A 27969-nucleotide genomic window follows, 5' to 3' on the forward strand; every position below is an offset into this window, starting at 1 on the left:
GCAGCAGCAGCCCAGGGAAACAGATCTAACAATAGATCTAATTTAAAAAGGGGCTTCCTAGATGGTGCAGTGGTAAAAAATCCATCTACTTATTCAGGAGATGCAAGAGACATGGGCTTGCTCCCTGACTTGGGAAGATCCCTTGGAATAGGAAATTGCAACCCACTCCAGTATTCTTGCCTAAAAAATTTCATGGATGGAGGAGCCTGGCAGGCTACAGTCCATGGGATTTCAAAGAGTTGGACAAGACTGTGTGACTGAGCACACTAATAAAAGAGAAGATCAGTGTTAGCACTTCTATAAACAAAGTAATCATTTTCAACTCATGTACCTCAATATAATTTGAGAACATCTTTTTCCTTTTTAAGGAGTGTCCTAAACAAAACTGAACCAGGCTAAAAATATCCATCAAAGCCATGTAGATGGCGTGCTGAATCACTTCAGCAGTGTCCTAGTCTTTGTAGTCCCCCAGGATCCTTTATCCGTGGGGATTCTCTAGGCAAGAATGCTTGACTGGGTTGGCTTGCCCTTCTCCAGGGGATCTTCTGACCCAGGGATTGAACCCATGTCTCTTAGTCTTCTGCATTGGCAGGCAGGTTCTTTACCACTAGCACCACCTGGGAAGCTTTATAGATGGCAGACACCCACTTCTCAATGTCTTGGCTCTTCTCCACACTCACACACCAAAACATAAAAAATAAAAATGCAAAGCTCTTCTCAGGGAACAGAATCCATGAATACAATCATAAGGAATTAATGACTTCAGTTTAAAGGGTTGCCCTTTACAACTACAAAAATAATGCCTGAAGCTAAAGGGATATATCACTACAAATTTTTCTATTTAAAAAAAAAAAGTGGGAAGGAGATTTCAGCATTTCTAGCATCCTCTCTCACTCAACTTCTGATCCAGACGTCCCTCCAAAGCAGCCTGCTTTTCTCACAGGGCACATCACTTTTCTGACTTCCCCTTAAGGTTTTCTTTCGAGGTGCTCCTTTGATGCCATGGAAACAAGCTTGGTCCTGAACTCGACCAAGTGACCTGGACCAAGGGACCTATCATATTTTCTATCATCCCATGTAGCTATGTATCCTTGGGAAAGCCTATTGCCCTTCTAAGTGACTCAAATGTGTGCTTTTAAATAAGATTAGACGTGCTTCCAATTTTCTTCAAATTTACTACTGAATGCTTCAGTGCTTTCCTGATCACTAGGGGCATCCAAGGTCGAACAAGGGCAGCCTCCTGAAGGTTGATGCACACCCGTTACGAGAGACAATGCCTGTAAAGCCTGCTGTGAGGAGATACATAACAACCTTATACAAGGAAACATATACACAAATATACATACATATGTGCCTGATATGTGCATGTGATATATTAAAATCACATTTCTTGTAGGGTAGCATAAAGAATATATCAATGGTATACTGTTCTTATAGTCTTCAACACAACATTTAAAATTACCTCAGTATATGTAGTGGCACTAAAAAAAAAATTTAGCTTCAAATAAGGGCCAGTTTATTTATTTCTATCATACTGAATTCAGTTATAAAAGGACTTCATTAGCATTCATATGTACAAAGGCAACTATAGAAGTTTTTCATCTTTCCTTAAACCACTTCATACAGAAATCATTAACTACATGTTAAATGCCTGCCACTATCACTTATAATGCTTGTTAATATTTTTTAATAATTATGTAACTTTTCAGATATTATGTCATTAATCCCAGTTTTATTTCAATGTCTCAAAGGTAAGGACCTGGTTTTACAGCTCTCTATCCTCCCTGAATATTTCTCCCCTATGGCAGAAAGCAAAGAAGAACTAAAGAGCCTCCTGATAAAAGTGAAAAAGGAGAGTGAAAAAGTTGGCTTAAAATTCAACATTCAGAAAACTAAGATCATGGCATCTGTTCCCATCATTTCATGGCAAATGGATGGGGAAACAGTGACAGACTTTATTCTTTGGGGCTCCAAAATCACTGCAGATGGTGACTGCAGCCATGAAATTAAAAGACGTTTGCTCCTTGGAAGAAAAGTTATGACTAACCTAGACAGCATATTAAAAGCAGAGACATTACTTTTCCAACAAAGATCCATCTAGTCAAAGCTATGGCCTTTCCAGTAGTCATGTATGGATGTGAGAGTTGGACTATAAATAAAGCTGAGCACTGAAGAATTGATGCTTTTTAACTGTAGTGTTGGAGAAGACTCTTAAAAGTCCCTTGGATAGCAAAGAGATCCACCAGTCCATTCTAAAGGAAATCAGTCCTGAATGTTCATTGGAAGGACAGATGCTGAAACTGAAACTCCAATACTTTGGCCACCTGATGCGAAGGAGCTAACTCATTGGAAAAGACCCTGATACTGGGAAAGATTGAGGGCGGGAGGAGAAGGGGATGACAGAGGATGAGATAGTTGGATGGCATCACTGAGTCAATGGAGACGAGTTTGAGTAAACTCCGGGAGTTGGTGATGGACAGGGAGATCTGGCATGCTGCACTCCATGGGGGTCGCAGAGAGCTGGACATGACTAAGTGACTGAACTGAACTGATCTTGCTGAACCTGAGTTTTAAAAGATACTCAAGAAATATTTGTAGAATATGTACTTGCTTTGATCCCCACCAGTTTATCTAAAATGAATAAAGAAATTATGAGAAAAATCTGTTCAGTGAAAGAACTGAAAATTGTGTATAGTCTACCTAATGGTTTGTGTGCTGTGTGCAGTTGTGTCCAACTCTTTGCGACCCTATGGACCGTAGCCTGCCAGGTTCCTCTGTCCATGGGATTTTTTAGACATGAATACTGGAGTCGGTTGCTATTTCCTCCTCTAGGAGATCTTCCTGACCCAGGGTTCAAACCCTCATCTCCTGCATTGGCAGGCAAATTCTTCACCACTTAGCCACCTGGGAATCCGTACCTAATGGTTTCGTTTCATTATATTAAAAGATTAGTAGGACAGGCCTAAATAGAAAACTATGATGATATATTAATCCTAAATTTGTCTATTTCTTTTCACAGTAATAAAATCATCACATTGTTCTAACACTATACTTTATACTCGACAATGCGATCTCAACCACAAATCTATGTTACCATCACAAAACCTACATGTACCATGTTTTAACACTCATATGATTCATTAACAGAAATAACAAAGATGAAGCACAGAGGATTTAAATAACTGGCACAAATCAACAAATTTTCAAGTCAAAAATTTAAGTCTTGTGGCTCCAAGTTAATTGTTTTTTCCTTAAGTGACCATATTTTGTACATAGGGATGATTAATTAAATATAACAGCATCAAAAGGCATGACTAAAATTTTCAAGTAGGCATTTTTTTAATTGTAATATAACTTGTTAACCTAGGATCATATAAATCCACAGTGAAGATACACTCTATAATATTGGAGTGGAAGTAGAAGAGAAGGCTATAATGCTACCAAAATCATTTAGAATGAACTCATTGATTTTTACACTGAAGACTAACAGCTTCATCTGTAGCACAAAGAATTAACCAGTCTTTTGTGAATGACTAACCTGTCTCCTCTGAGAAGTGGTCATCATTAAACCACAACAGGATGTGAACTAAAGAGAGGCTTCTTATCGTGGGTCTACATGATCAATTAAATGGCTTTACAAAATATCTATCGGGGCTGTCTTATGCTAATTAATATGTGTCTGGCACATGTTACCAAGAAGAAATTTCAGTATAGATGGAATGCTGAGAAAGAAAAGGTGTATTTTATATGAAAAAGAATTACTCTGTGCCACGGCCTCAAGAATCTAAGGCTGGGGTGATTATTTTTCAGAGTTTCATTACAAAATTAGACAATGGAAGACACCAGAAGCTCTTTCTCTGAAGGTAACTTGCAATATAAATCTACATACATGGATACACGTATATAAAGTATGCATTGTATATATTTTTATTCTTTTTTTTTCCTTTTTTTTTTCTTTCTTACCTCCTGATGGTAGATGTCTAGGATTCTTTCCAAAGACAACTCTTCAAAGTACAGTTTGTCACACTCATCAAAGTCTGTGCTCACGGTCTCAGGGTTACAATTCACCACCACTGTCTTCTTGCCAAGCTGACGCAATGTGCGGATACTGGAGACAGCACACCAATCAAATTCCACGCTGCTACCTACAGAGACAATGAAATTGGGGAGAGAGGGGAAGAGAAGCCTGAAGTTATAACACAAAGAGAAGCAGACATATATTGCCAGTCAGTCAATGCTAAGGGAGCTAATGCCCTTTCAATTCAATTTTTTTCCAAAATATAAATGTCAGATCTATTGATATTATGCATACTATTTCCTACTATATTATTAGTAGGAAAAACAGGGACTCGTTAAACCACAATGACGGGTTGGCTTGCTTTGTATACTAAGTTCTGCAAGAGGTAATCTCCATATTTGGAACATTCAGAACCTCAAAGTTAATGGAGGAGAACTATAATAATAATTTTTACAAACCTCATTTACTGAAAAGAAACTCAAAGTGAACATATTGACCTCAGCACACATAATAAAGTTTGTGATCAGAACACTTGAGTTCTTGTTTAAGTCCTTCCACTTACCCTGCTGTCTGAGAGCCAAACCCAATGATCCCTGAGGTGCCTTGCAGCTCTGACATGTCTTGATTGATTGGAAAGTCCTGGCCTTTCCAAGCATATCCTTTTAAGCTTGGCAAGGCCACCCCATGCAGAGTGAGTGACCTTCTAGGAAGTGATTTGATGTATAATAATGGCCTAAATGCCTCAAAATATCACCTCTACTGGGATGCCATAGAACTGAAGTTCAGGGATTTGTACTAATCCTTTGCATTAGGACTTTGTCTCCTAAAAATGCTTGTCAGCATAATAAGTTGTCCAAATATAGTAGCATGTTAAATCTCACTATCAATTAAGTACACACTTGATTATTAGCTCAGCTAATCTTTCTTAGACCCTAAAGTAATGTAGAATGGTTGCATAAATTAGGTGAAATTTGAAAAGGAAAGAAGAAAGGTTTAGAGAAGGGTAGGTCCTGGTGAAGGTGTCCAAGCTATTTAAGCATAAGATAGAGTGGCAAAGGTATAAACACTTTTGGCCTACTTTAAGGCTTGGCCAAAAATTGGCAAACTACCACTTCCTGAAACACTTAATTGTAAAAACTGTAATAAACTCTATGTTTAAAATACATTTAAATCATATGTTTCATCAATTCCATATTAGAACACCTTGCAGAGGCTAGATGTTAGATATACTTGCTAAGAAACATCTATTTAAATATATACTTTGTAACTGTAATAGATCTTGATTCGTTATTAAATATCTAATTTTAAGTGACTGGGAGAAATACAACAAATTCTGGTGAGAATGTCTTAATTAAACTATGTGATACTCTTCCTGGGTCTCAATGAGATGAGCTCTTTGCATCTGATGTCAACCCATGTCATATGTTAGGTCAGACATTGGATCTACAAAAATGATTACTCTTTTATGTATAAAGTTATTGAACAAATACAGATCTTGGTGAAAAATTATGCAGGAAGATAAAAAGTTAAAGTGTAATTCACTCCCCAACCCTAGTAAGAGGCTAAGTTTAGCTCATGAGAATGAAAATGAAAAAGAGATAACAAGGTAAAAGGGAAGGAGATGGAATTTGTGGTTGAGACCTACATTTGAGTCCTACTTCTTTCATTTAATAGCTATATACATTGGGATACATGGCTCTGAACCTCTGTTTCCTAATTTGTAAAATTTTTATTTTGACAGCTTTTACTTTACATAGTTCTTAGAATAATGGAATTAACATATGTGAAAAGTACTATATAAACTGAAAAGTTCTATGTAAATATAAATTATCACTTTACCAATGTGATATGGACCACAGCCCAGCACCATCATTCCATGATCATCAAAATTGATATCATGCTCCTAAGGGGGAGAAAAAGGAAGATATGGCAATTATTATGTTATTCTTCCCTCTAATTCAACTGTGTCATGCCTTTGAGTGTGTCTTTCTCATTCTTTCTCTTGTTTATATGCATCTTCTATTAGTCTTTGGGAATCCATAAGTATAAAATGTTATATAAACCCTACTTATTTGTAAAAAAAAAAAAGTATGCAGTATTTTCAATTAGCCATGAGAATACAGTATAATTTTATGTTTATGTCACCAGTCTTTTTTTATTAATTTATAATGTTGTGTCAATCATGTAACCATTATCTTTATCTCTCCACTTGTTTTATTTCATCATCTTAAGGCAGTTCTTAAAAGACTGAGTACAAAAGTACATCATCACATTCAATTCAAACGATGTCATTTTTATTTACTAAATATACTAGTAAATAGACCATCTACTAAATGTAGAGCTTTCTGCATTACAGAACTTTGGCAGTTCTTACCTGACCATTGTAGGTAACATAGAGGTAGTTTGTTACTGATGGGTATTCTGCAGCCAGTGTATCAATCTGAAAGAGAAATAAATACATATGTAAAATAAATACACACGTACATGTGGATTTTTATTCCCCTTTAATACAATTTTTTTTCAAGAAGGTCATGAATTTTGTTTTTGGTTCTGCATTCATATTCCTTTAATGCCCATTTCTATCAAATAGAAAGACAAGAAAAATGTATGTATCATCCAGTTGCTTTCTAATTATAGAAGGGAGAGCAGAGGAAAAAACAATATGATTTAGCTATCTCTTGGGCAATGAATGACAATACACATTACAGAGTATCAGATTACTATGTATTAACTCTCAAGAACACAAGAAAATGCTCATATAGTCAACTGGTTACCAGGAAAACTTACCCAACCATCTGTCTTAAGCAATTACAAATAAAACATAAAACCAGAACAAAATGATCTATATATATGGATGTCTTTGGTTTGCAGATTAATGCATAGGACTGAAGTTACCTATGGCACTGCGCAATGGGATGACTTAAATACCACAAAGCATAGACAAGTAGGGAAGGGGACTAGATCTCATTGAACATATTTGGGGAAAGTAAATCAATTCAGCTCTCAAGGGCCAGGAGCTCAGCTTAGTGAGCAAGATTTTGGGGCCAACAGGGCAAACTAATGTAAGGCAAGTGAGAAGGAAGAAAGATAATAATTGCTGAGTAGAAAATATTCAGCATCAAGTACCAGACCTAAGGTTATGTGTGTGCCCCCTGAGCACACAGGGAAAAGCCAATGATTTTAAAGGACAAAAACCAGCTGGTGGTACTTTAAGCCAAAGCATCTCTTCTCCTAAAGGCCAAAAAGAATCACAACGGTACACCTATGAAAGTTCTAGTGTGATTGTCATGAATACTAGATGAGCTCATTATGCCCAGCCCTATCACAATGAATACTAAATGAACCATAATGATAGGGCACTTAAAATAAAGTATTACCCTGTAAAAAGTCAGTGCCAAAAGAGATAACTATTCTTTTCAAGAGAGTCAGCCACTACACTAGGGCATTTCAAGCCCTTCTATTACACTAAGGATTTCTCTTACTACTGATATATTTGCACACGGGTCAAAAAGTAGAGGAGAGGTCATTTTAAGTTTTTTTTCATTCAGGCCAAGAAAATCATGTCCTCACTCTTCCTTCTACATCCCAATGCCCCTACATCCTTTCCCCTTTAAATCATAAATCAATCCCATGCTGAATAAAATAAGTGACGTCATGTGCATCGGTTGAACAAGTAAATTCACTTTCGAATTCCACCTCTTTCTATTAAAAATGGCTCTGTGATTGGTGCCCATATTTTACCCGTGGAATCCTAGGAAGAAAGAAAAATTCCTTTATTCCTTTACCTGTTTAACCCAAGGATGAATGTTTTTCTTTAACCTCAGCTCTCTTGTCTGGGCCTCAGTCAGCCCGAGGCATTTTGAAATCTGCTTGTCTGAGAACCCAATCTCCTTTGCCTTTTTCAGGGTTTCTTCTGTAATGGACTCACTAGGATTTAATGAAAAAGAGAATTCAAGTTTAGACCAGACACAGTAAGAAGCAGTGAACTAGTCAATTTTGAAATCACCAGTCTCCTTATTTTCCAACTTTCCAAGTAGGTCTGCTGACTTTTAAAAATACACAAATAACCCACTAAGTGGTCTAGGCTCTATGAGGTGCCATTAGCAGTGCCAGCTTTCTCAAACACGTGGTTTCCCACCCCCACCCTATATATCCTCTCCTCTTATTTCCTGAAAAGTGGCTTCTGCATCTACTGTCCTAATGAAGTTGTTCTTTCAAAAATAGTCAGGACCTTCTAAACCCAAGAGCACTTTCTTAATTCTCACCTTTGCAGTCTGTCAGCATGTGATCCTTTTGATGTTTCATTCCTTAAAAATACATGTCTCTGGCAATAAGTTGCTTCTCACCCTACTTTATTACAACAACAATTTACTGTTTATTCTCTACGGCTCTGTCCTCCGATGCCTGCTTACATCTGGCTACTTTCTCTCCCTTCCTAAATTTAGCCACTGCCATTGGCTCATAATGACCAGTTATCCTACATAACTAGTTGATAATCCCCAAATTCACAGCCCCTTCTCCTGTGTCTGACCTGTGCTCCAGGTCTTTATGGACTTTGAGAATTTCTCCACCTAGGCATCCCAACATGGCATTGGGCTGGGTGTCCTCTTCATAAACTATCTCTATTTACTAGTGTCATATATCTCTCTGTGTTGAGAAGATAGTTCTGTGATTTTGATATTATTTTCCACTCAAACCAGATTTGTCTCCTCACTGTCCCATGATGATTTCCACAGTGTAGACACCATTCACATTATGTCTCTCACCAGTAACGCCTTTAACATTCCCATCACCTACCTGTCCTCTCTCCTAATCCCAGCCATGCCTCATAGGTCAGCTAAAGCCAAGGCTCATCCTCTAAGCCTTCCTAGTCTGCCCTAACCTACATGGATCTTTCTGGACCTTTAACTGACTCTTGTTGGAGCCAGGGGCATAGTTGGAATGATATTCTTTAGCATGTCATTATCTCCTGATATTTTTAATGTTTCTTAGTTTTTCTTAAGTATCCAGACATTTTTCCTGCTAGATTCAAGTTCCAGGAGGGCAAAGAATATATTTGTCTCCTTTACCAGATTATTCCCAAAGCCTAGCTCACTGTCTGGCTCACAGAAAGCATTCAATAAATATTTATTACATGAATGAAGGAAACTGTAATTCTAGAGCATTTTTACTTTACATGAAAAAGAAGCTATTGAAATTTACTTGTAACTAGAATTCAAATGTACACAAAATAATTTTCAAAGGGTTGAGGTACAGAAGAATTAAATACTACAAAAGCATCTCTAACCAAATAGCTACGGCCAAGCTGTTTCAAGCAGTAGTCGATACAATAAAATTCAATTATAACAGTTTGATAGTCAATACAATGAAATTAAAATATAAAAGTTTTTGTCAGAAGATGTAATAATAAATAAAACATTTTCATCAAAATTCTGCTAATAGAATATGATTGAATTAAATACTGCATTTTGTTCATTCTATCCTTCAATCTTCTTAATTTAATTAATTCATATTTTGAGTTCACAGAAGAAAGAATCAAGCTGGTACATTTAATAACTATTTCTCTAGCTTTTGTACATCAGTGTTAGTTTGGATTTCTGAAGCTTCAGCAGTTCCTAGTCAATTCGCTTTCTCAGTGGGACCTATTTTCTCTTCTCTCTCTCAAATCTATTATTTCTCCTAGTGAATTTAATTTCTTTTTTCCTATTTCATTTTGATTTCTTAAACTTCCCAAGTATTTGATAAGCATTCTCCCCAGAACAACACATTTTCCTGCCAAATTTCTAAACACAATCTGCCTATTAAGTATTATTTATTATGTGCCAAGCACTGTGCTAACTAGAACTATGCCAGCCAAGATGGCAGCCACTAGCCACACACAACTGCTTAAATTCAGATATTCATTGGCTTAAATTTTTTTAAATTATTCAGAGCTACACTTTCACTACTCACATTTCAAGTGCTCAGTAGCCATACAGGCAAGTGGCTACTATGTTGGACAGAGTAGATTACAGGATAAAATATCCTGTAATCCACTTGTAGATTACAGGATATTTTATCATCACAGAAAATTCTACCAGACAATGATGCTCAAGAAGATACAAAATAGTATTTGAGACGATGCAGTAATAGTGATTCCAAACCTTTTATGGAGAAATAAGCTATGTAATGCAATGTGAGGTCAGAGAAGAGAGATAACCGTGTGAGTGGTTGTACTTGAGAACTAATATGGCAGTGGAGGGATGAATACAGAGCCATCAAGTAAATTCAGGTTTATACAGAAAAAAAGGGTTGACAAGGCAAGGGCACTGTGTCTGCAATAATGTGAGGAAGCAATGGGCATGGCAGGGCATATACAAACTTACAGAGGATTTGTTGTTGGAAATCCAAGTTAGTAGGGAATTGTGGATGGTGAAGGTTGAGCAACACTAACTGTCATTCCTCATTAGTTCTTTAACACTTGGTGAACAACTGCTCTGTGTATCAGAACTCTGTCCCATGTATTTTAATGATGGAGAGATTAAAATATCATATCTCTACATTTATGGAGCTGAGAGTATATTACCAGGCAAATGAATCGCTATTTCTCTGATACCACAGTGAGAGGTACTATGAGATAAATGCACACAAGAAGATGATGTGGTTCAGAGGAAATGCTCCCAACTTCCACTGGGAAGGGATTCCCTGATAGCTCCAGTCTACCGGTAAAGAATCCACCTGCAATGCAGGAGACCCTGGTTTGATTCCTGGACCAGGAAGATCCACTGGAGAAGGGATAGGCTACCCACTCCAGTATTCTTGGGCTTCCCTTGTGGCTCAGCTGGTAAAGAATCCACCTGCAATGTGAGAGACCTGGGTTCAATCCCTGGGTTGGGACGATCCCCTGGAGAAGGCAAAGGCTACCCACTCCAGTATTCTGGTCTGGAGAATTCCATAGACTGTATAATCCATGGGGTCACAAAGAGTTGGACACAACTGAGTGATTTTGACTTTCAGTTTTCCACTGGGGAAGTCTGGAAAAGTTTTACCCAACAGGTGAAGGTGACTGATGAGCTTCTGAGGGCCCTTGAAACACTCAAACTGATGGCATTTGCTTTTAGTTTAAAAAAAAAAAAAAGTTCCAGACAAAAGCAGAGAAAAGATTTTTTGTTGTTGTTTCTACTTGTTTTAGAAATGTATATTTCCACTCTCCTTGCCAAGACTATGTTCCTACACCAATTGCTCATTTGTTTATGTGCAAATGTGCATTCAGGCTCAAAATAGAAATGCTTGACAAATAAACTATTTTCCTAAATTAAAACTTTGGATGATGTTCTTTTTAAATCATGACTTTCCTGAACAGTTTCAATCATGTTTACCTGTGTGAGGAAAGACTACACATTTTCTCTGTGATCTACAGTCTTATTATAAACACTGGTATGAAGCTTGAGTTGGGTGGAGAAACACTGTACATATAACACTGAGTGAATTCTTACCCATAGATTTTTCTAGCTACCTGCTAGAACACTTTCCCATCATTGTGGGATAGCAGTAAAAGGAAAAACAAGCAAAAAATAAATAAATCTTCAATTAGACATTTCTTCATTATTACAAAAAACTACCTGAGGCAAAACCTATGTTACCATATCAACAATCACTTTAACTAAAATGACTATATTCTAACCTTGAACAAAAGGATACAGACACACTAAGAAACATGCCTTGAAAAGAACCATCACACCTATAATTATTACTATGGACTAGCAGAAATGCAAGATCTTCAAGTCAAAAAATAACCAGAAGTAACATATTTATCTTTAGCCCTATTGGTGAGTTTTTTATTATTTTGCTTCAAATGATTTATTTTTCTTATAATATAGAGGATCAGTCAATTCTTCAAAGACTGTGATAATAATTTAAATAAAAATTATAAATAATGGTATTAAACAAACAAGCAAAAAAGAAAACATTCAGATTCCTCAAATTTCTATTAGGGATGCAGAAATTTGCATTTGTTTTATCCACATTCAGCTATGCAGTCTTTTCTATTGCTGAAATATGCATAATTCCTCTTATTCTTTCCCACCAAAGAGTCCAATAGAGCATATAAAGACATCTCCAGCAAATACACAGTATTCCTCCTGTACCCACCAAATAAAATTGAAGTCTTACCAACAAACAAATTTAAAAAAAGAAAAGAAGAGGAAAAAAAAGGTGGATTGATAAAATTGGCCCTCTGCATACAAAAGTAAACTGAATTAATTTTGTGTTCAGCTTTGTGGCAAAAAATAGCTAAAACTAACTCAATCATTACTGCTCCCATAGCATCCCGACCACAGAGAGTTTTCATTATTTAAGGGGGATGCTGAGAAAAGCAACAGTAACACAGAATAATGAATAATGAATGACAGAGTTTCAGAATAGGGGTGAAAACTATTTCTCCATAGATGCCCCCTCAAATCATACCTGGTGAGAGTTCTAAAACAGATGCTTCAAGATAGACCTGCAAAGTGCATGTTTTAAGCTCACAAGCTGATTTTCAGAATATTTTCTTGGTGAGCCAAAAATTGCTTTAAACTTTCATTCAGTATTCAAATAACTAGATCAATAGCATGATATTTTTACATATCTTAAAAATTAGGATGTACTAATTTGGAATGGCATATGAATATATTCATGTTCATCACAACTTGAATGAAAATTTGGGATAGATACAGTCCTACGGAGTTCAAAGTGATATGTCTTCTATAGGCCATGAATGAAATCATGGCCTCACTGGTTAATAATTTCGACTCTTTAGACATGTTCATGAAAGAGTGCAAAGTACATTACAATCCTCCTCACTGAAAAAAGAGATGAGGATTCTGACCCAACATGGCAGTTACAAAGATACAGACGAGTTAGACTTCTTCCCGTATTGACCAGAGTCCTTGTTCTGTGAGGTGTCCCTAACCCACAGGACGACATAGGTGGCTGCTCTCCAAATTTCCCTCGTTCACTCTCTCCACTGTATCCACTGCACCACATAAGATTGGCTGGCATGTCATTACACACACTAGAAAATTCACTTCATTCCCTACTTGTTCTGATACAAAATTTTATTTTGAGTTCCATTATAATAAAATAAAAGAAGAGACAGTTTGAAGACACGATTCATTAGCTTTGGGCCAGTGATTTAGATAAGGTTAAACCTCTTCAGAATCAGATACAAGATGAATAATCTTAAGTGAACATAAAGCTCATTTAACAATGTGGAGATTTAGATATATGCTCCTCATCTTTATCAGCATATATTGGGCTGCCCTCCATTTTGTCTGCTATAAAGAACTTGCATCAGAATGAGATTTGTCTTTTAAAATCGAGCTAGGTAAAAATTATTTTAGAAACATGGCTATCATATTTCTATTTTTTTAAAGGAAAATCTTAATTTGGAGCAAACTTAAAAACAGAATAATTACTAAAAGAAAGACAAAATTTGAATTTGTAATTCAAAACTGTGTTTTGAATCCTCAATAGAAAATGTTCCATTTATATTATCTTGTAAATTGAAAAAGCATTATACCAAGTGAGAAATGTGCTCAGCAGAATGGAGCATCTTGCACTAAAGCACACAGTTTTAAAATCTATACAATAAACAAATTACTCTTCCGTAATTTTATATGTATTTGTGTGTACTAGAAAGTCTATGTTTATCTTTACTCTTATGAATATGAACACATTAAATCCATATTCAGAACTGTATCCTCTGAAATACATATACAGCTTTTCTTTCTCCTAACAGCTTTCCTTGCTTTCGGAGTTCAAGGGCAAACTCTTTAAGGGTTACACTTTCAATATCGCTTAATAGAATCTAAACAATAAAACAAAGAAACACCAAACAGCTCTGAGGCTGGCCTTTTCATAACCTTCAGTTTTTCTCTCCTGAGCAGCACAAAATGACAGTCTGAAATTTTAGAGGGGGAAAAAAAGTCTTAAAAATAAGACGATCATACTTTCACACACTCTGCCATCATCTTTTAACCGTAAGACGGGATGGCTCAGCTTCTAGAGGGAGAAGTGTTCTCTCCCGCCTTCTCTCCTTTTATAAACAAAACAAGCCTCTCTGCTCTTTCTCTTCTACTTCCGGTGTAGATCTTGTTGTTTAAAATTCTAGCCTGTCATCTCTGAGGTTTCCTCCACTCACACTTAGTCTTCAATAATAAATGATAAAAGGAAATGGAATAAATTCCCCTTAATGAGGAAATTTCACCTGGCACAGAGGAGCTGGGGAAATCTATTACCCGACCAGAGGAACGCCTGCAGCATTGCAATTACCAGGGGAGCCCACATACTTCACACAGTCCTCTCTTCCACTTGACTGGCTTTTATCTGATCCACCAACTCATAAGTAATACTAAACAAATTTCCCTCCAGATTGCACAAGGCCCTAATGTGAAAATGAGTGCTCCACCTGGCCTACAATTATGAGATGGGCTTGCAATTGTTATTATCTTCTCTTAAAAAATCCCCCCAAAGGCAGGAGCTAAGAAAAGCTACGGAGAAGGCCTGATGTTCAGTAATGACAGCAAATCTCATAAGGGAAGAGAACTGAGTAAGATGTATGTTCTCTGTTCCAAGACCCCTCACCAGCCTCTCTTCTGAGTTCTGCAGGGCTTCATTGATTATTTTTGGCATTTCACGGGTTCAAGCCCATGCCACAATCTCAATAATGCAATCAAGTGGAGACGTTATTTGTCTTCTCATCTTTTCTTTCAAGGAGACAGGTTGTTACCTCTTTCCTTGAGAGAAATGAGAAAGACATTTTTCAAAAGCAGCAGTAGCATTTAGGAAAGAAAATGATAAAAACCCAGGAAATTGGGTAAGTAGCACTATTTTCTCTTAATTTTTGAGAGCACCATGCTTCATTTCTGTACAGCAGTGAGGTCCTCAGAGGATTTAAAGAAAGCCTTAATCTTTTCTCTCTTGTGTCCAGGACAAACAATTAGATCCCATGTTCGTATGAAACCATGTGAGTATGAAAAGTATTTATTAGGATCTGGGCTCACTTAGCACTATAACAACAATGCTATAAAATTGCAAGTGCTGATGACACACAAAATTATACTTCACTTTAAAGGGTATTACGAGCAACAAATCAAAACACAAAAGAAAATACTATGAGAAATTTATATTATAGGTATCTTTAAGTAGAATATTTTTAAACTCCTGAATCCTATGTTCATTTTTAACCAATCTTTAGCAATCCCAATAATCCAGAAATATTGTTATATAACTTTTAATCTGGTATATTTATATACTGTGGATTATAATCTCGTAATTGTGTCCTATGAATGTGTATGCTCAGTCCCTCAGGAGTGTCTGACTCTCTTGCGACTCCGTGGACTGTAGCCTGCCAGGCTCCTCTGTCCATGGGATTTGCCAGGCACGAATACTGGAGTGGGTTGCCATTTCCTCCTCCAGAGGATCTTCCTAACCCAGTGATCAAACACGCATCTCCTGCGTTGCAAGCAGATTCTTTACCACAGAGCCACCATGTTTACTAGTATATAAAAAAGTTCTCTGCTACACTCAAAAGAGCATATTTTTATTAAAGAAATAGCTTTTACCTGATCAGACTGAGCTAAAAGGCGAAGTTTATACTATGGGATAGTGCTCCTATTATTTCTGCTTAGCAAATTTATTCATAATTTTAAATGAATTCAGTGTATTCTTTTTTAAAAAATTAAGAGAGTATTCAGTAAGCAAAATCCTAGATTTTTCTATAAACATAGGTTTGTTATACATCCAGAATTTAAATCCAAAAATAAAAAGAAATACTGTATAAGGATCCAGTAGAAAACTGACACTAAATGAGTATTCTTTGATATTTTAAAAAATTTGTTATTTCACAAACAAGTTTATTTGGAAGCCCTATATTTTAAAATTTATCCATCATCTTTGTTTAAAGCATGAGACTTTCCTGGAGGTCCAGTGGTTAAGACTTCAACTTCTGATGCAGGGGATGAGGGTTTGATCCCTGGTTGGGGAGTTAAGATCCCACCCATATGCCTTGCAATCAAAAAACCAGAACATAAACAACAGAAGCAATAGTGTAACAAATTCAACAAAGACTTTAAAAATGATCCATACCAAAAAAAATTAAAATCTTAAAAAAAAAACAAGTCATGTTTTCACAGAGGAGTTTTTCAAATGTCACATATGTTGTCCAAGAAACAAACGTATTATAAATTTCAATATGTGACTTCCTTTGACTTCTAGAAACTGTTACTTAGAATTTTGTGTGTTAGTCATGCAGTCGTGTCTGACTCTTTGTGACTCCATGAATTGTAGCCTACCAAGCGCCTCTGACGATGGGATTTCTCAGGCAAGAATACTGAAGTGGGTTGCCATTTCTTCCTTCAGGGAATCTTCCTGACCCAAGATTGAACCCAGGTCTCCTACATTGCAGGCAGTTTCTTTACAGTCTGAGCCACCAGGGAAGCCCAGAATTACATGAAGCCTATTTACTGATAACTACTGCTTGCTGCTGCTGCTGCTAAGTCGCTTCAGTCATGTTCAACTCCCTGCGACCCCATAGATGGCAGCCCATCAGGCTCCCCCGTCCCTGGGATCCTCCAGGCAAGAACACTGGAGTGGGTTGCCATTTCCTTCTCCAATGCATGAAAGTGAAAAGTGAAAGTGAAGTCGCTCAGTCATGTCCGACTCCTAGCGACCCCATGGACTGCAGCCTACCAGGCTCCTCCATCCATAGGATTTTCCAGGCAAGAGTACTGGAGTGGGGTGCCATTGCCTGCTTAGATTTTTTTTTTTTTCCTTGCTAAGTGTAACATATGTAGAAATAACTTTTGACCAATATTCCCCAGTTCTTGAATAAGAAAATGTAAACCTTTTCTAGGAAGGAGAAAAATCTGAAGCCATTTTCAGGAGGATGTGGAAAAATTCTCAGATTAAAGTCCTGGTACCATGTCACACTAGATCTATGTTAATTTGAGGATTACTACCCACATGGAAGTCAAAAATCTTTGTCACTGAGAGTTTTTCAGAAGAAGACATATAATATCCAGATAGCAAAAATTCTCATCTATTTCATACTTATGACTGTAGATTCAAGAACTAACTCAGTAGCCCCCACTTCAAGCTAGCTAGAGCAAAGGATGGTCAATTAAACCAGACCATCAGCCAAAGATAGATAGCAGGTGCAGTATGAGGCAGTGTGTGTAATATCAACATAACCGTGTGATGGCCTTTACATTACCATCACTATATTTACATAGGCAAATAGTGCCTAATTGCCTACGCAGCCTGAGATAAGCCAATATTACTGGCTGGATCTAGAGTTAGGCTCCAACTAACTACACTAAGATAAAAATCTCATTAATCAGATGAAATGATAAACATGTCAAGTGTTTAGCACATGCCAATTAGGTAATAAGTGCTTCATAAATGCCAAGGCCAGAAGACAAGGAAAAGGGGAAGGAGCAGGCACAAGAGAGGAGAAAGGGGAAGAGGAGGTAGAGGAGAAGCAACAGGAGTTTAGCAGAACAAGACTGGCAAGTCCCCTAAACGTGGCCTTAGCATCTTGGGTTGTCTGTCTCCTCCCTCTTTCTGTAGCATTCCTGTATCCAGATCTTGAGGGGGCAAGGCCCACTATACTTCATATCTACTGCAAAGCATAAACAATCTCCTGGAGATAATGTTCACTCAGGCATTTACTCCGCTGTCAGAAGTCAAGGCCACTGCCTCACTCCTCAAGGTAGGCATCACCCACTTCAGCTCCCAGCGTACATGCGGTGGTCTTACACCCACTAAGGCATTTCAGGAATGAATGAGCAGGTGAAAAATCCTGGGAGCCAGAGAGTGATTATCTAGCATCTGTAATTATTGCTCAAGCAGACTATTTTGACTAAGTTTAATTTTCATTGTATACTTCAGGAGCTTTAAACTCTCACCCCTCCATTTAAAGAAGAAATATACGTATTTGTATGTATATGTGCATACACAGAGAGAGAGAGAGATGTCTGTCTTATAAATACAGCAAAATTTAAAAAGAAAATTCTTATGCTAGCTCTCCATACCCTTGAAAATTCTGTTTACATCTTTTAAGGTGACTCACCAAGGCTTTCTCCCTGCCAGGCCCCCATGTTTTCCTCACAAGAGTTCTAGAGAAGGGCACATCTCTTACAAGGCTTCTGCTCTAAGTGAGGTCAACAATCCAGGCAGGAAAACATGCAGCTCGCAACTTGACAGCTAAGGAGGAACTGATCTCCAGCTGTCTGATTTAAAAGTCATATCTCTACAAAGAAGCTTTTAAAAAGGGTTAGTGACTAGAACTGAAGGCAGAAGCCCTGGGCTAGATTTATTGCTTCCCTCTGACTGGTGTGACATAAAGCAGGACACACACCTCTGTGTGACTCAGTTTCACCTTCTACAAAAATAGAATAGTAATTATTTTACAACTGTATCATAACAGAAATGTACTTTGTCACAAGAGAAATATAAATCCCTGTATTATAAATGTTATAGCTATGTACTTTTGCCTTAGCTGTGTTTGCTGGTTAATTAAATCATAGCCTTCGCTACCACTCTACATATTTATGAATATTCCTTCTAAAAACTTTTCTAAAAATTTGCAATTTTGAAGACTTAGATAATTTTTAAAATCAAAGCTTTCTTAATTGTAGCTCATTCCCAATAGAGTTTATAATGCCCATGTTAAGTATTATAATGCTCCCAGTGCATAAAATCTCTATTTGACAAAGAAAAATAATTAGATAAATCCCCTTTTATTAGAAAACAGTTTATTCAGAGCCTTCCTAGTAAATACGTGTGTGCTTGTGTGTATGCTAAGTCACTTCAGTCATGTCTAACTCTTTGCAACCCTATGAACTATAGACCACTAGGCTCCTCTGTCAGTGGGATTCTCCAGGCATGAATACTGGAGTGGGTTGCCATGACCTCTTCCAGGGGATCTTTCCAACCAAGGATTAAACCCATGTCTCTTAAAATCTCTTGCATTAGCAAGTGGGTTCTTTACCAGTAGCACCACCTGGGAAGACCCTCCTAGTAAATATATAGTCACTTAAATAATGATAACCTAGAGATGCTGCTTTCCAGTGTCTTCCAACACAGAGCTTATATTTTGCACTACATATTTGCCAATTAATAATTTTGTGAGTCCCTTGGGCAATCAGGAATTATAATACATTTTCTTCCACTCCAATTTCCCTTCTGCAGATTGATTGAGAAATTCTGATTTTTACTTTCTGATTTTATATTCTGATTTTACATTTCTTGGAAAATATATCCAAGAATATATTTTCATTCATTTAATGGGAAAATTATCATACAAACATCATTGAGTTTTACTTTATGCAAGATCAATTCCCAAGAAAATATATAGTAAATAAAGACTTGGAAGCCATTCATATCTATTCTAGAATTGACACAATACTTTAGAATGGTGAACTCCATTCTTCAATCACATAAATCAGCAAAAGCTCTTAAGAAAAATCTCCTAATAAAAGTAAAGTAAGACGTTATGGCCTTTGAAATTTACCATAATGGAATTTACAGTTTAATTGGAGGATGTTAATAGCAGGAAACAGTAGCTGACTTTATTTGGGGGGGGGGACCTCCAAAGTCATTGCAGATGGTGACTGCAGCCATGAAATTAAAAGACACTTACTCCTTGGAAGGAAAGTTATGACCAACCTAGACAGCATGTTGAAAAGCAGAGATATTACTTTGACAACAAAGGTCCATGCTTATTTAACTTACATGCAGAATACATCATGAGAAACACTGGCCTGGAAGAAGCACAAGCTAGAATCAAGATTGCTGGGAGAAATATCAATAACCTCAGATATGCAGATGACATCACCCTTATGGCAGAAAGTGAAGAGGACCTAAAAAGCCTCTTGATGAAAGTGAAAGAGGAGAGTGAAAAAGTTGGCTTAAAGCTCAACATTCAGAAAACAAAGATCATGGCATCTGGTCCCATCACTTCATGGGAAATAGATGGGTAAACAGCGGAAACAATGACAGACTTTATTTTTCTGGGCTCCAAAATTACTGCAGATTGTGACTGTAGCCATGAAATTAAAAGACGCTTACTCCTTAGAAGGAAAGTTATAACCAACCTAGATAGTATATTGAAAAGCAGAGACATTACTTTGCCAACATAGGTCCATCTAGTCAAGGCTATGGTTTTTCCAGTGGTCATGTATGGATGTGAGAGTTGGACTGTGAAGAAAGCTGAGCACCAAAGAATTGATGCTTTTGAACTGTGGTGTTGGAGAAGACTCTTGAGAGTCCCATGGACTCCAAGGAGATCCAACCAGTCCATCCTAAAGGAGACCAGTCCTGGATGTTCATTGGAAGGACTGATGCTGAAGCTGAAACTCCAATACTTTGGCCACCTCATGCGAAGAGTTGACTCATTGGAAAAGACTCTGATGCTGGGAGGGACTGGGGGCAGGAGGAGAAGGGGACAATAGAGGATGAGATGACTGGATGGCATCACCGACTCGATGGACATGAGTTTGAGTAAACTCCAGGAGTTGGTGATGGACAGGGAGGCCTGGCGTGCTGTGATTCATGGGGTCACAAAGAATCAGACATGACTGAGCAACTGAACTGAACTGAACTGAAGTAGAATTTATCCATTTACCTACTTCCTCTTTCTCATTGCACATCTGGTCCTTATAATCTAGCTCCTACTCCTACCTCCCCATCATCAATTTTGGTGGACTTGATCAATTCTCTCCCTTTCTGCTCTCCCTAAACCATGCCATGCTGTTAAAAAGTATCTTTTCCTATATTATTTATTCATAATTCTCTTTTCCTTTGGTTCCTATGACATAGGTATATATTGAAGAAAAGACACTGTCCTTGGATTCCGAAAGTCCTGAACTAAAATCCTGGATTCAATATGCACTTCCCCTGAAATCTTGAAAAATTTACTTAAATATTCTGAGTCATAATTTTGTTTATAAATTATGGGGTAGGGATCCATACATATGAACTCTTAAACTGTGACTTGGATAACATACACAAAGGTCTTAGAGCTTTGGTTTTTAACCTGCATTCTACTTCCGTATGGAGGAGGGCATGGCAACCCACTCTAATAGTCTTGCCTGGAGAATCTCATGGACAGAGGATCCTGGTGGGTTACAGTCCATGGGGTCACAAAGAATTGAACATGACTGAAGTGACTTAGCACACACGCACATACTTTCCTGGCTTTGCATTTCTGCCTCTTGTTGGTCCATTAAAAGCATCCTATCTTACATATACCTAAGTGTATACAAATCTTCAAATCAAAATTTGAAGGTTACATAAATTTTCAAAAATAGGTTACAAACCCACTGAAGGGAACTAACAATACCATTTGGTCTAATAACATTTCCTAATAAAGAGAAATGTCATCAAGCAAATACACATCCTATCAAGCTGAGATCACTGATATTGACATAGGGAAAATCTGTTAAGTCCTGACAATTAATAGATACATAAATATATACATACAAAGTATGAGTATATGTTATTTTAAATTAACTTAAGGGTTTTGGAACTATCAAACATGTGCAGAAAATAAATAATATTTATTTTATGAGTGATGTGGCCATCACTCTGAAAATATTTTAAATGAAACATGAATCTTGCCCATATAAGATTCAAGTTCTCTCACATACTTTCAAAATGCATAATTATTTGTCAAAACAATTAAAACATTGTTTAATAAATTCAATGAGATTTCTCAGGACATTAAATGTTTAATGTGAAATTTTATTCAATGCAACCAATATAATACATTATTAGTTGAAATTAATAGAGGCCTGTCAAATCTGTGACATTGCATGAAATATCCTATCTTAACACATGGACAATACTTTGGCCACCTGATGCGAAGAACTGACTCATTTGAAAAGACCCTGATGCTGGGAAAGATTGAAGGCAGGAGGAGAAGGGAACAACAGGGGATGTAATGGTTGGATGGCATCACTGACTCAATGGACATGAGTTTGAGTAAACTTTGGGTGTTGGTGATGGACAGGGAGGCCTGGTGTGCCGCAGTCCATGGGGTCACAAAGAGTCGGACACAACTGAGTGACTGAACCAAACTGAACACGTGGAACATAAAAACAAATTTAAAAGGAAAAGTATTTTTTTTTGCATTAGTTCACAGGCATGGAAATTCCCATAGAAATGTTCCTATTTTACAGAGAAAAAATAACTATTTTATATAAGGTCCAGTATTTAGTATTCTTTGTTAGATAAATGGTTTAGGGTATTCAAGATTAAAATCATTGGCTAGTAATATATAGTAACTAATAAAATTATTTTGCTTTTGAGTCAATTAGTTTATACATAATATATTATATATTCATCTTAGCAGCACAATTAATAGTGAAATAAAACAATATATTTTTTAAAACTAGAGTGAAACTGAGACTTAGATATGTTGTATGAGTTGATAATGAAGTCAGAGGACACAAACTATTTTCTGCAAATCAGATCAATGGGTTCCACTAAAGTGAGCAACAATTTCTATTCTCATTCTATATTCAAAATAATACAGAGCCACATACCTAGTGTGTATATACATATATGTATATATGAATTTCCACAGACTGTAGTGGAGAAAACAATATATGATATCACAAGCAAAAGTAATAGTGCATGTATGCTAAGTTATGTGCGATTCTTTGTGGCCCTGTGGACTGTAGCCTGCCAGGTCCCTGTGTCCATGGGATTTCCCAGGCAAGAATACTGGAATGGACTGCCATTTCCTTCTCCAGGGGATCTTCCCAACCCAGAGATCAAATCTGCATCTCCTACATTGACAGGTGGATTCTTTACCACTGAGCCACCAGGGAAGCCCCATAAATCATAAAAGAGGATCATAAAAATATAACATGTATTATATGTTATACATAATGAAATATATATTTCCTTCTCTAAGTCACTTCTATATTTAATACACTTTAAAGATATTTGCTTAATGCTATTTTTTCTACCAGAAAGTAAAAATTATCTTTAGAATGTACTGACCCTTCTCTGTCTTATGCTTAAGTTTTTTAAAAACATTTTATTAGAGTATAGTGGCTTTGCAATGTTGTTTTAGTTTCCTGCTGTATAGCAAAGTGATTCAGTTATACATAGACATATACCCACTCTTTTTTAGATTTCCTCCCTATTTAGGTCACCACAGATCACTGAGTAGAGTTCCCTGAGCTAAACAGTAGGTCCTCATTAGTTACTATTTTGTACATAGTAGTTGTGCCTAAGTTTTAATAACTTTTAGGTAACACTTCTCCCTTGAAAACTTCAATTAAACACAAGCAAAAAACGTTCTTGTCTGGTTTTGCCATGCCTCCTGAGCAAGTTACATAAAAAGTCAATAGAAACTAACACATGTAGAAGAGGACATTCAAAGGGAGTGTTCCAGCTAAGGTGATACTTGAATTATTACATCTGCCAGAAGTTTGCGGCTGCAGGGAAATGGCCAACTTTACTGAGCTCAATTTAGCACTTGAATGCCCAAGTGGAACTCACCAGGCTTGCCCTAGATTGTTTTCCTAAGCTATAGACACACCTATGACTTTTCAGCACCCATCAATGGATGTAGTTTATCACATTGAACACTGAGATGCTCAGATGAAAATTAGTGTCCTTCAAAAGCACACTTTCCTCTTTTTTACTACACTGAGTACAGCAATAAGTGGGCAGTGTAGAGGGACGAGATATTAATATTATCAGAATTAATAATTAACCAACACATGAATAGTGGGCAAAATCTAAACAATTTGCACATTAATTCAAAGTAAATTAAGCTTATATCAACAATTAATGAAAGATGGTAACGATAACCCTGTATACGAGACAGCAAAAGAGACACGGATGTATAGAACAGTCTTATGGACTCTGTGGGAGAGGGAGAGGGTGGGAAGATTTGGGAGAATGGCATTGAAACATGTGAAACGTCATGTATGAAACGAGATGCCAATCCAGGTTCAATGCACGATGCTGGATGCTTGGGGCTGGTGCACTGGGATGACCCAGAGGGATGGTGTGGAGAGGGAGGAGGGAGGAGGGTTCAGGATGGGGAACACATGATTTTTAAAGTTATAAAAAATTAAAAAAAAAAAAGACAAAAGCAAAAAAAATAAATAAATAAAAGGGTATATCAACAAAAATAAAAAATAAAAAATAAAGTAAATCAACTATACTCCAATAAACATTAAAAAATAATTATTTTAGAAATAAATCTAAATCTTAGCTTCATGCTGCTGCTGCTACTAAGTCGCTTCAGTCGTGTCCAACTCTGTGTGACCCCATAGACGGCAGCCCACCAGGCTCCGCCGTCCCCAGGATTCTCCAGGCAAGAACACTGGAGTGGGTTGCCATTTCCTTCTCCAATGCATGAAAGTGAAAAGTGAAAGTGAAGCCACTCAGTCCTGTCCAACTCTGAGCGACCCCATGGACTGCAGCCTACCAGGCTCCTCCATCCATGGGATTTTCCAGGCAGAAGTACTGGAGTGGGGTGCCATTGCCTTCCCCAATATATGGTATAATGTATTATATATTATATATGGTATAAACTGTATCACAATGGTCACGCCCTCTACTTTTGAACATCTAAAGTGGACGAAAGCAGAGTCCTTTTAAACAGTCAAGCATTATGTTACTAACATATATAGCAGCATTGTGAGGGAAAAAAAAAACAAAACAGCAAAATGGACCATACTGGGAAAACTGCCCAATTTGAATGAAATGCAAAAGAACAGTCATCAGAAATGGTGGAAACTTTCCATTTGGCGACTTCCCAAGGTACAACACAAGCAATGGCTAGCTGCCTTCTTTAAGCTAATAACTGAAAGAAGGACTCAAAACTTAATTCAATCTAGTTTTAGCCAGTAAAAAAGCAAAATTATACAATTTAGAAGGGTATAAGAAAATTCTTGAGCTAGACATGTCAGTCAGAAATAACAAAAGAACCTAAAAATTAAAATAAGGAAATAAAAAAATTAAAAAGAATTATAAGCAGATGTTCAAAACTGGTAATTAGCACATTCACATTTTTTTCTTGCCTGTTCAGATTGGGATTTTTAATCATGAGAGACAACCATGATTATCTTTCAATCTAAAATTGTTAATTCAACCTGGAATTATAAATAAAAAGGTTTGGAGTGTAGTGTCTTAAAATAGTTCTTGCTGACAAAGAAGCTTTCCTACAGTTAACTTTCTTATTTATAGTGAAAGTGATATTTTGTACCTGTGCTTAGCTATTAATTATTAATATTGTTGAAGCCTTTATCAAATGTATTAGTTCTATGATGATGCTAGATCTGTGATATGGGATTATCATCCCTTTATCAAATACTGTTAGTGAATTGGAAGTATCTACTACATGTAATCTGTTTCCTCCAGATGTTATATAATCTACCTTTCTACATTTTTACAAACCTAAATATGTGTGTGTGTGTGTGTGTGTGTGTTCCCAACCTAATATTAATCACTGAATTCATTGACTATATATCAGGCACTGTTCTAATTACAGTTAATCCTTACCACAACCTAAGAAGGTCAATAATCATCCCAATTTCATAAATATTAAACTGAGGCTCTTGATATCCCATGCTAATAAATGATAGAATTGAACTCCAGAACCTAGAATATTTGCTATTAAACCCCTAATGTATACATAAATGTGTATATGTATACACACAAACTTACACACATATTATTGGTTTGGTCAAAGTTTGTTTGTTAAGTGAATACGTTGTTCAATAAGGTTCTTGGTGAAAATGAAAACTGTCTTTAACTTTTACTTAAAACCATAGGAACTTTTTGACCAACCCAATATCTTAAACTTGGAATGTGTTTGAATCAAAATTCAGGTTTCTATATTAATAAAGTTCTAAATCCATTCTTTTGTTACTTTAGAGAGCCAGCTATGTCAAGAGAATCTAATGATAAAGACATTTGACATATTTATCAGTTTGACTTACAGTACCGGTCATTCTGTCCTCCAATCCAGTTTTATTTGAACAACTAAAACTGAATCTGCCTATGAACCAATGGAGGAGAGAATTTCAGGTGAGACTTTTGTAATCTTTAATAGATCAAAATAAACATATTTTTATTCTAGTGAAAATGCTATATGGGAGGAGCAATATATCTTCTTGGGCTTCCTTTGTGGCTCAGCTGGTAAAGAATCTGCCTGCAATGTGGGAGACCAGGGTTTGATTCCTGGGTCGGGAAGATCCCCTGTAGAAGGGAATGGCTACCCACTCCAATATTCTGGCCTGGAGAATTCCATGAACTGTATAGTCCATGTGGTTGCAAAGAGTCAGAGACGACTGAGCAACTTTCACTTTCACATTATATGTGAAAGAGTCAGTGTTGGTAAGATGAGTATAAGAAAAACAGATATACTAAAGTCTGTATAGCTTGATAGTGAAGGCCATTGAGGAAAGGTTTTGTAAATGTTGCAGTTACACAGAAAATTCTGACAAGCTTAGTTTTTCTTAAACTTCTTGCTAAGTGATCCGGTAATGTGAAGTTAATAGATCAAACATATAAATCCCAGTACATAAGTGTAATATGCATTGGAATCCTTCATGACACAACTCATCACATTAAGAGAAACTCTTCAAAACTAAAGAAATCCACTGTGAAATATGTTATCATTCTAGGTAGATTCATGCCACTACACCGGCTTATAAATTTGGGGAAAGCCTAAGACAGTCAACTTTCCTAGCACACCCTTGGGCAGCAGCAAACAATTTAAAAAGAAAAAGAGAAAGTCAGTGAACTGAAGTATAGAAGAGAATTTTTTTTTCTTCTTTTTTTTTTTTTTTGCTGAAGCTGTCTGAATAATGATTAACACCAAAGTTGGGAAGAATGGATATTTGCTCTGGAAGTTTCCAGACCATTGCCATTGCTATGCTCATACACTGAAGACAGCAAACTGAGTTCTGATGAAAGCAAGCACTCAGACCTGGGGTACTGAGTTCATTATTCTAACACCTAACTTGGCTTATCATTGAATAAGACTAGGATTTCATACTTCATCCTCAACATGATACAGGTTAATCTCCACTCTTTAAGAAAATAAGAAAACTGTAATTTCTACTTTGTAACAGACACATAAAACATATCAGTTATTTCCATAGTGCTAACCTTGCTACAATCACTGTGTTGTTGTTTTTTATTTTTTTCTCTACTCTAATCTGTGGGCATCCACATATATACCTAATACATGGGTATTCCATTTGGAATTAAAATTCTGAGCTTCATTTCAGGTGACTATGTATAAATACAAGTAATAGGCTGCTGTCAATCTAAGTGCTAGTCTCATCTTCTGCTAGTGAATGTGTTTATTGCATTTAGAAAAACTTTAGCATGATTGGGAATATTTGTTCATTAGTATAATCGAGTATTATTGATCTTTTGATAAGAATGGCATTTGTACCACTAGCTATCATTGCTTCCTTATAAGAATACATTTGGTATTAAAATAAGTGACAATGCATCATAAAGAAAGTTAAGAAATGATACATTATAAAATATATATACAAATGCAAATTATGACTCTGAAAATGAGCATATATCTAAAATCACAAAATACTCTTCAGTATAACAAGTAACATTTTCATTTTCAGGGGGCATAGAGAAAACTTTCCTGGACACTTATCTTGTGCAAGGGATCCTTTGTGTTTATATTATTTAAGCTCCAAAACAAAACTATAAAGCAGACATTAGCAGGAAGAGGTTGGAGAATTGAGGGAAGTGACATGCCCGTGATTCCACAGTGGGTAAGACTGCACCCATCTGACTGGTTCTATAGAATATACTCCTTCCAATGCACAAGGCAGGAACCAGCTGAAATTTAACAAATGCCTATAATTCTATACTTTATCCTCTCTTTAAGTTTCTCCTTTTCTCCTAATTAAGATTCCCATTAC

At 36.7% G+C, this 27969-nt stretch overlaps 1 protein-coding gene across 1 annotated transcript in view; it reads right to left on the bottom strand.

The window, feature by feature from the left end:
• The window catches only part of CPS1 (carbamoyl-phosphate synthase 1), a 140200-nt gene that overhangs the window by 41094 nt on the left and 71137 nt on the right, over window positions 1-27969 (bottom strand). Inside the window, exons 22-25 of the mRNA XM_005888993.3 lie at window positions 7804-7945; window positions 6393-6458; window positions 5858-5921; window positions 3964-4145 (exon numbers count right to left, since the gene is read on the bottom strand). Coding sequence (XP_005889055.1) covers window positions 3964-4145; window positions 5858-5921; window positions 6393-6458; window positions 7804-7945 — 454 coding nt within the window. The remainder of the gene's footprint in view (window positions 1-3963; window positions 4146-5857; window positions 5922-6392; window positions 6459-7803; window positions 7946-27969) is intronic.

The sequence above is a fragment of the Bos mutus genome, chromosome 2, assembly GCF_027580195.1.
Source record: "Bos mutus isolate GX-2022 chromosome 2, NWIPB_WYAK_1.1, whole genome shotgun sequence".
Taxonomy (NCBI): Eukaryota; Metazoa; Chordata; class Mammalia; order Artiodactyla; family Bovidae; genus Bos; species Bos mutus.